Source organism: Elephantulus edwardii, unplaced genomic scaffold (genome assembly GCF_000299155.1).
Source record: "Elephantulus edwardii isolate Elephantulus edwardi_28Jun2011 unplaced genomic scaffold, EleEdw1.0 scaffold00193, whole genome shotgun sequence".
In the NCBI taxonomy this organism is placed as follows: Eukaryota; Metazoa; Chordata; class Mammalia; order Macroscelidea; family Macroscelididae; genus Elephantulus; species Elephantulus edwardii.
The window spans coordinates 4,680,442-4,690,543 of NW_006399943.1; the positions used below are offsets into that span (position 1 = coordinate 4,680,442).

At 51.0% G+C, this 10,102-nt stretch overlaps 1 protein-coding gene across 1 annotated transcript in view; it reads right to left on the reverse strand.

The window, feature by feature from the left end:
- Positions 1-4,277: 4,277 nt before the first annotated feature.
- Positions 4,278-10,102, reverse strand: part of DIDO1 (death inducer-obliterator 1) — a 30,451-nt gene continuing 24,626 nt past the window's right edge. The window contains 1 exon segment of the mRNA XM_006896943.1: positions 4,278-7,456. Coding sequence (XP_006897005.1) covers positions 4,278-7,456 — 3,179 coding nt within the window.

The window sequence follows — 10,102 nt, forward strand, 5'->3', positions numbered from 1 at the left end:
ATCATGATGTCCCCTAGCACAGATCTATAGGAGGCTACATAGTACTAGAACAAGCAATTATGCAGGATTGACAGTCTGGGTTTCTAAGCTAATGGTTAACTCTTTCGTTTTTGCTGAAGTAATCATTGCATTAAGGAGAGAGAAGTAGGGTGGAACACAAGCCCCATCCTCCTAGAGGCTTTTATAAACTCAAGGTATCTCAACACTAGGAACTATTTATCCTTTGGAGAAGCTCACTCTCCAGGGACATAACTTCCAACTGCTCACCAGTATCTACAGCCCCTGCCTGCAACACCTTCAGTCTCCATCCAGCCGTGCTGTAACTAACAGTCTGCAGGATCGTGGCTCGTCACTCAGCAGATTCTCTAAAACCAGCCGGCTACCTACAGGCACATGATTGATTCCCTTAATGGGTCTAAATATCTGGGAGACCTTCTAGTGAGTCATTGAAACCAAAGGATATGAAGGAGCTGGGAAACTGAGAAAAGGAGATATTGATGTCAGAAATCATGGACTTGTACAGCAAGCCAAGCATTTGGGATTATGTTGATCTGAGACTTCTTATAAGCAGCGGGCTGTTAATGTTGTTGTTGTATGTGTACACGGTTACAGACAGATGCTACTATATAGATACTACATATTTAGATTAGGGAGCCCTGCTGCTCACTACAAGGCCAGTGAACCCACCAGGCACCCTGAGGGATAAAGCTGAGGCCGTATGCTTTGGTAAAGATTCACAGCACGGGAGACCCTGTGGTTTATGCTCTGTCTACAGGGTCGCTGGGAGGTGGAACTGACTTGATGGGCTGAGGGTTTGCTCAGACTATTCTTGTGTCTCCCTACTTCAAGGTGATCAATGGGCACAACTGTTGTTCTGAGGTTCCAGCCAGCACTGGTAACTATAGCAAGAAGCTCGCTCAAATGGAAAAATAGCATCTGCATCTTCAAAACCAGCCTCTAACCCTCTCAGCCTCTCTTGTAGTCTTCCAAACAAAATTCTCCACCTTCAAAAATCGCTTTATGATCATTATTGCAGCGTGAGGTGGGTGCTGTTAGCCACAGGGCCCACATAAACTTGGCTTTGGAGACTGCTGCCCGTCAGCAGCCCGGGCCTGGTTGGTGCTGTTCACATTTTCGGGGTTAGGGAGCTGGTGCGTTTCATGCTACATAGGCCTGCTGGCCCACTGTGTCTTCATCTTGTGAAAGGAAGTTGGAAACTAAGGTTAGACACCCTCTTCCTACGCTGTGTCCCCCACGCCCCCATCTCCCTTTCCCGAACCCATGGCAACAGGATGAGTCACTCTGAAACAGCTTTGTGCACCTTCAAAACGGGTCCCCGCAAGAGCGGTCTAAGTTTAGTGGCTATAGAAACCTTCAGGTTCCTATGTAAACAAACCCGGTCACTATGGCAACCAATCTGGTAACCATGGCAACAAGCAAGCTCACCCGGAACTATAGCCTCTGCATCTTCAAAACCGTCTCCACTAACAACCAGAGCCTCTCTCCTAACCTTGCAAAAAGATTCCTCACCTATAAAAGTCGCCTTATGGTGGGCGAGGCCTGCCGCAGGACCCATTAAACCTTGGCTTTGGTGCTTGCTGCCCGTCAGCAGCTGGAGCCTGGCCGGTGCTGCTCACCTATTCTGTGTTAGGGAGCAGGTGCGTTTTGTACTGCATAAGCCTGCCGAGACACTGTGCCTTCATCTTGTGAAAGAAGTTGCAACCTAGGGTACACACTGCCCCCTCCACTGCCTTGGCTCTCGGCCTCCCCAAGTTATGGCAACAGGATTAATCAATCATGCAGAAGGGGAGGGCTGGGTGTCTCCCCTCGGGGTGTTAGCCCCTTGAGGCCCTGATGTCTCCTGCTGACATCTGTGCTCTTTCCTTAGCGTTTTCTCCATGGCATCAACAAGAGGCCAACCAGGTGCTCCCTTCTCGCTGGAGCCTGAATTGTGCAGAGCTGCTGTGGGTGCAGGCCACAGCTGACTCAGAGCACATTCCAGCTGGACCCTGGGGTCAGGTTGCCGGACAGGGAAAGCCAACATGCCTGCCTGCACTGAGTGGTGAGATCTGTGGCAGGTGCCTTGGTCTGCGTGCTACTGAGGAGTTTGGTTCTGGCACAGGGTCCAAAGGTGGAGCCACCTATGTGCAGCCTCCTCCATGACTCCAAGCTCAAGGGCAAGGGTCATTCTTTCACCTTTTGTCCTGTGTATTCACTCTGGCTGGATCTTCGTCCAGCCACCACACCTGGGCATCATCAAGTTGGTTAACACTTACATGGAGTCATCAGCCTACTTCTGCTTTTGCCTTAGTTTAAGCTCCATGTAGGGACTGGGAGGGTCCTGTCAGCACAAACGCTCCAGGCCCTGTAGATTCAGGTCAACTCTCACTGTTCTCTTTTTCAGGTCGACCCTGCACCATGCTGTGACCCTTGACGGTCCCCTTGCTTGCTCAGGTCAGGCTGCCCCTCCTGTACTGGGGTTCTTGGGTCAGGCTCCCAGTTCCTGCAGCTTGCTAACCTGCATGGAGGTGAGTTACCAGCAAGCCTGTCGGGATGGGTGCAGCAAGACCCTGAGCCACCTCCACAGGCACCGTCCTTATGCCGGCTATCTGCCCCAGTCCAAGAGCAGGGTTTCTGACCAAGTTCCATGCTGGACTAGTGGTCCAGGTGCTCAGGCCCACCACAGCACCAAGGAGGAGGGCCAGGACAGCCCCCAAACTTTAAAAAAAAAGGCTGCATGATGGCACACTGACAAATGTTCTGTAGATGTTTATTCTACTTCAAGTAACAAAACCTATGAAGTTCCATGTTTTAATGTACAGTGATATATTTTATAAAATACAATTTACAGAAATTTCTATCCAGTAAACCTAAAGAAACACACTTGATTTTTACATTTGTGTATTTAAATGAGAACATTTTTGTTAAAAACCACCTTTCACATCGTGTTAGATGTAGGAATTTGACACCTACTTGAATCTACCTGAACCTGCTGACCCTTGGTTTATGACATCAGTCATCACAAAGGACTCAATTCTCAATGTTTTTGTAACTTAAATAATTATGCTAAAGAGAAAAATCGGTAGTGATGTACAGTGGAGTAGTAGATGCCAATGAACAAATGGAAATGTTTAATTTTACATTTGCAAAAGTTTATGAAAAGGTAAAAAAATACCAAAGGATATTTGTACAGTCAAATAAATTAGCAAGGTTTTCTCTATTTCACACATCTGCACAACTTGAGAGCACACGACAGGCAGCAGACTGTACCTCAGTGAAACCATTTCTATTTCGTTTGCACCTCTTCAACTAATCTACCTTCCATTTCAGATTTATACAAGTATTGTTCTGTTTTCAATGACAAAAACTAAAAATTATCCCCTGACAAATAGAAGAGTGTGAAGTTTTATGCGCTTTTCCTTGGACATGCCCAGAGGGCAGAACTCTACATATGAGAGATGCTCTTGATTATTCAAAACAAAGGACACCCCCTCTAGAAAACATATACTTCATTGGTTTATCCTCACTCTTTTTTTAGGATGGAAAATGGAAATATCAATAAATGGTCATTTAAATGAAAACAATTCCCACTTATTATACCGATGCTATTTTTAATGTTTTTGGAAAATTTGTATGACAATATATAAAAACTGACTCAAATGGAAAAAATGTGCTTTTGTTTCCTCTGTATCTCAAATTTGACAAAAATGCCAAAATTAACACCTAAAAATTTTGTGTTTCTCAATGTTGCAGACACAAGCGAGTAATACTGTTTACAACAGCCAAGCACAATTCCCTGGTTCCCACCCAGGACACCCCCACCAGACATCATCCCGTCCGTGGAAAAGCACGTTAAAGATGGTTAGAACAGTGTCTTTGCAAAGACAGAAATGCAGATGAGATGTCAGTAAAAGTATGGCTTTAGCGTCCACTGAAATTCCCTTAAAATGTACAATAGTCAAGTTATTGGAAAAGATAACTTTATAATCTGACAAAGCAATATGCTTTTGTAGACTTTCCCATTTATGTAATTTTAAACGGAAATATTAGAGTCCTTAGATATTTTTTTTTTACAAAAGCATCAGAATGGAAAAAGATGTGAAAATCTGTAAGAAACCACTATACACAGTAATTTGTAAGTCCAGGATATTCTTGTTTAGCTAAATTCAGTCAATTAAAAATTATTTGTTAATAAACTTGGCTTTTAAAAAAGGATCTCTGCCAGACTTCCCACACAAAAGCAGTCTCCCGTGCCCCTTGGATCGTCCAGTCCAGCTCTAGGCCTGGGCAGGGGGGACTGGCCCTCCCTCGTCTGGGCCGCGGGGGGCGTCTGCTCTCAGCTCTCGGCCTCCTCGCTCCTTGCTGCGGCTGCGGTCTCTGCGGTCCCTACCCTTGTCTCGGTCCTTATCCCTGGCTTTGTCGCGGTCACGGTCACGGTCTCTGCTGCGAGACCTGTCACGGTCCCGCCGCCTGTCCCTGTCCCGGTTCCTGCTGCGCTCCCGGCCGCGGTCCCACTCTCGCTCCCTGTCCCTGGCGGTGCTCCGCTCTCTGCTCTTGTCCCACTCGCGGCCACAGTCCTTGTCCCGGTGTCTGTCCCAGTCCCGGTCTCGACCCCAGTTCTTGCCACGGTCTCGATCCCACGCCTTTCCATGCTCTCGCTCACGCCGTCTGTCCTCAAAGGCCCTAGCCTGCCGGCCATCAGGTGGCTGGGCCTCAGGCTCGTCCAGGGCTTTGTCCTTGGGCCCAGCCTCATAGCGCTCCCGAGGCCGCCCCTCAAAGGCCTGGCCACGGTACTCATGACCCTTGCCCTCACGGAAGTCAGCCGGTGGCCAAGGTGCGTCAGCTTCAGGGCCAGGCACAGGGCTGCTGGCAGCACCAGAGGGGCCAGCGTCGTCCCAGCGGTCCTTCCGCAGCTGCAGGGGGTGGCTGGGCAGCTCCAGCAGGGGCCTGGGGACTGGCTTTGAGGCCTGTGGAGGTTGACCCTGAAAGTGGAAGCGAGCAGGGGCCTGCTCATTCTTGTCCATGAAGGGTGCAGAGCCCCGGGGTCCCCCGTACTGGAGAGGGGCTGATGCCCGCTGACTGGAGAACCTGGGTGGGGAGTTGACCCTCTGCTCTTCAAACTGCTGCGGGGGCATCCCCCGGGGTCCTGGCATGAAGCTGGGGGGCTGGCTTCTAGGCCCTTCAAACTGATTTGGATGGGGTCCCCGTGGGCCCACAAAGTGGCCAGGGGGTGGTCCTCGCTGGCCTCCAAACTGGGAGGAAGGGGGTCCTCCTCTGGGTCCTTTAAACTGTGACAGTAGCGGCCGTCTCGGGCCCCCAAACTGGAAAGGGGCAGAGCTTCGAGGTCCCATAAATGAGGTGGGCTCTGGGCCTTCAAACTGGGTGGGGGGCCCAGCCATTTCTGTGTAGGGGGCTTCCTGGAACTCTCTGTTCTCCCCATGAGGGTCTTTTCGTTCTTCAAATTGGGGTGGTGCTCCCCCTCGAGGCCCACCAAGGTAGGAGGGCGAGGGGCCTCTGGTGTCCCCATAAGGAGAGGGCCCTTGTGGCCCAGAGAATAAGGGAGGAATAGGTCCCTTCTGGGTCCCAAATCGGGGGTGCAGAGGTCCCCGTGCCGCATCATCAACTCCATCATCTGAAAATGGGAGCACTGGTCCCCTGGGTCCAGGGAAGCTGGGGCCATGCAGCCCTGACATTCCAAAAGTGCGGGGTGCAGGTTCCCGCAGGCCCTGGAACTGGGGCTGGGGCTGGGGGATGCCACCCTTCTGAATGGACAGGGGGAAGGTGGTGGCCCCCTCACAGGCTTTGGGCTGGTGCTCTCCTCCTAGCTCAGTTGCCAAGGTGCTGCTGTTCTCAGAGAACAGCGTGGTTCCTGGATCCTCACAGGGGACTGGCCTGAGAGCTTGTTCCTGAGATGCAAATGCTGTGCCTGAGAAAGGGTCCTTGCCTCCAGAAGGGCTGAAGCTTTGCAGGGGGAAGCTAGGCTGGAAGGCAGCGCTGGGGGGCGTGGGCAACAGGACCTTGCGTGTGGGCTTAGCTCCCGTGTCTGCAGCTCTTAAAGGCTGCGCATCTTCTGCTGGGTGCTTAGTCTGGTTCTCTGGGGGTCCACCTCGTTGTCCATTCTGGTCCAGTGTCAGAAGGTCCTTCTCCTCAGGAGTGTCTCCTGGGGGTGGGGTGCTGAGTGAGGGGCTGGACTGTGGCCTCACTTCGCTGTCCCCAATCTCAGTGGCCAGCCTCCTTGCCTGTCGAGGGTCTCGGCTGGGCCTGGCCTCAGTGCCCATTCCGAGTGCTGCCTGGCTCGTGGCAGAGGGCAAAGCTAGCCGGTCCAGGGTTTGCTGCTCCTGCTGGAACAGCTCAGCCTTGGTGAGGGCTGAATTGGGAGATGGCGACATCAGGGCATCAGACACAGAGAAGTGAGCCATGGAGACCCCCACAGCGGCCCTCTGCTGCCGGAGCGCCTCCTCCTGCTCCTCCAGCTGTCGCTTCTGCTCCTCAATCTGCTTGTTGAGCTCCTCCAGCATCTTTTGCTGCTCCACCAGCGACGGGGCAGGGGCTGTGGACACATACTCAGCAGGCCGGTCCACAGAAGTGTTTTTAACATCGGCACACATCCTGTTGGGCAGGTCATCAATAGTGACTTTGGCTTCTTCTAGGATAGTCTCATCCTCTGGGTCGTAGGCCACCTCCTCACGCTCAGCAAGCTCCGTGTGCTCAGTGTTCGCGTTGGTGTTGGGCAGTGGCGTGTTAAAGGCTCGCTCTGGGTCATACTCCTCCTCAGGGTCATAGGGACGGTCGTCCTCCTCCTCTTCCAGCACCTTCTCTTTGGAGAACTGTCCAAACTGCTGTACAATGGGGTCTAATAGAGGAGTGGCTGCCACCACATCCTCCACCCTGGGTTTGGAGTCTGGGAGAGTAGCCGGAGCAGGGTCCATAGTATCTTTGGCCGTGGGGTCAAATGATTTCTTTTTTCCAAAGAGAGTCTGTAAGATGTGTTCCAGGGGCGAAGCAGTCTTTGAGGCAGCAGAGGTGGCAGCAGAGGTGGCAGCAGAGGGGGCAGCAGAGGGGGCAGTAGTAACGGCCGGGGCCAGGGTTGCAGGGGTTGTAGTGTTTGAGGCCCCTGATTTGAGAGAAGACATTATTTTTAACACAGATGACGAAACTGAAGGGCCTGGGTGTTCCGGCGGTGGGGGCGGTGGCGGGGGTGGTGGCGGCGGTGGGGAGCCGGGTGGCGTGGTGCTGGCAGCAAGGTCTGAGGTGTAGAGCGGTTGCCTGGAGGTCTTCCTGTCGGCCTGGGGAGTGGGCACCACCTTGGGGTAGGCCGAGGCCTCTCCATCTTCTGGCATTTGAAGTCGACTCCGCTTCTCCTCCATCCGGTCCAGGTCTCCTGTGTTTGAAGGACGCCTCACTTTTTGACAGATCACTAGCCCAAGAATGATATTTGGACGTGGTGACTCAAGACCTGACAAAATAAAAAAAAAGTTGTCAATTTTAGAACTTAAATTAGTTATCCTTAAAAATGAAATTTTACTGTTAGTAGTGGTGGGAAATGCACTGCCAATGTCTGGGAAAGAAACTGATAAGAAATGAGTGTTTAATCCCAAACCAACTGCAGCGGAGTCCAAGAACCACAGGCACCTTCATCCTCATGGTGGCGTGGGAGACCACAGACCCCAAGACCAAGGTCACAGAGTCAGGGCCCAGCTTCACTCAACAGTCCTCTTGTGCTGGTGGGGTAAGGCCAAGCACAATCTCCGCTTCTGACCACAGGGTACGAAGGTTACAGCAAGGATGTTTGCAGACCCATGTCTTAGTGATTTTTTTCTTACTTGACTCCTGTCACATGAAGGTACCAGAAAGGCAACAGTGGTTTTTGTTCTTAGTTTCTCAGTCACTGAACAAAGCCAAGTACTCTAAATGACCTTAGCATTAGGGACGATCTTTCCACACCGTCAAGGATCAAGAGAACATGAGCTACTAGACTCACTAGTTCCTGAGGTCAAAGATAAAGCTGTAGAGGAACGAGGCTGCTGACGTGGAAGATGACCACTGCTTTGGCTCTGCAGAAGTCAGTGGACTCCTGGCCATCCTGAGGGGCTGAGTGGAACTGGGCACTGAGATGAGAGATTCAACAGCCTCTGAGCAGAATGTAGGAAATGTGAAGGAAAAGGACTTCTTAAAAAAAGCCTATTCCAAAGTGATGATGGCATGGACACCTTGTAATTCCACTGCTACAGTCTGCACAAAGCCCAGGAGTTCAAAGCACCAAATGTCCATCAGCTAATAGGAAGAACGTGTGGTCCCTCCATCGTAAAGAGAAAGGAAGATGCAGGGGACATTACCACAAGAATGCCACCTCTCACTCAGTCCCCAAAGACACACATTACAGGGTATCATGAACACAAAAAAGCAGCAAACAGCTAGAAATCAAAGATTTTTAGTGGTCACTAGGGGTAAGGAATTCCTGTTGCCAGCGGTGACATCACCTAAGGAGAGGCCAGCTGTGGAAGTCGGAGACTGACCCACTAACCTAACTATGCCAGGGAAACCTGCAGTCCTGGAGCATTAGTTCTGTGCATGTCAAGTTAGTACAAGTTCTAAGAATCAACAGCCCCGGCAGACATTAATACTGGGTGTGTGTGTGTGCAGTACGCTTACAGCCCTTACGGTGCCCTTGCCCCTCGCCACATCAAGCCAGGCTGCCCATTCTCTGCAGCAGTCAGATACTGAGTGCAGGAGCTGTTTCAATGGCATGAGTTATTGAAAAACAGTAATTATCAATTCAGGTACGACAACTGGGTTACAGAAGACACAGGTTATGGGATTGTTACTTAAACTAAACTTGGTATGACGCTTTATCTAGTTTTTGTTTACAAGGGGAATTCTTTCACAAAGCTGCGAAGCACCCACATCTTAGTTTAGAGGGTCTGTGTTAAGGTTCCCCATGTGTCCACAAGGAATCAGAGATGCTGACACACATGGGTCCCCAGGGGGCATCACCTGACATCACAGGCTGCAAACGAGAGCTGAGATGCAAATGGTAAGCCCAGGGCCTGTTCACAGCCTCTCTGTGGCCCAGGGTTGCCAGGCGGGCATGGTGGGTACCACAGGGGCTGGCTATCATAATCTAACACACAACCCACAAAATTTTTTTTCTCTAAAGGTAAAAAAGATTTATTAGAAAGTTATATTCTCAGTGGATAGACCTCCCTCCTTGAAATAAATATGGAAAGGCTGAAATTCACTTCTTAGTAACAGCAAACAGACCACAGACTAAAAATAGTACTTGTCGTAATGTGACAGCCCTCTGCTTGGTGAATACTTTCTGGATTGTTCAAAGGCAGAGATCGGGTTGGTAATTACGTGAGCCTAGCAAGGCTATCTGGACCAAGATCTGCTAACAGGTCCCAAATGTGAAGAGGCTCTGGACACTGAACCACAGCATTAGGAGCCCTGCAATAGAATGGAGGGCATGGATCTTGGCCTGACAATGAGCACAGGGTGGCCCGGGCTTGCGGCCTGGCCCTCAACCAGGACACTGCCCAACTCTTAACACACCCTGCGAAGGGGACAAAGGGGACCCACCATGCTCCGTGCCAACCACCCTCCAACACCCCAGTGTGCCCAACTGAAAGCAGGCTGTCTCGGTCGTGGTGCTGCTGGGGGCTGTCACTAATATTTAATCATTTTGGAAGATCAGGTGGTCCAGAGGCTGGCATGGAGTGGCCAGGCATTCTTTCAAGTATGTCAGCTACTGGGGTCTCTAACAAAGCCCTAAATCCAGTCAAGCTCGCTTGACATTCTCACAAGATTTCAAATTGGGCCAATATACATCTATTTGGAAAGTCACATCTTTTTGTTGTTGTCGTTATGTGCCGTCGAGTCGTTTGCGACTCATAGCGACCCTATACACAACAGCCCTAAACCCTGCTCTATCCTGCGCCAACTGCACTGCTTCTGACACACCCATCCCAATTAACCCAGTCACCGAATCAATCCATCTCATAGAGGGTCTTCCCCTCCTGCGCCGTCCCTCCACCCTCCCAAGCATGATGTCCCTCTCCAAGGAACCCGTGCCTCCTGGCAACATGTCCAAAGTATGTCAGAC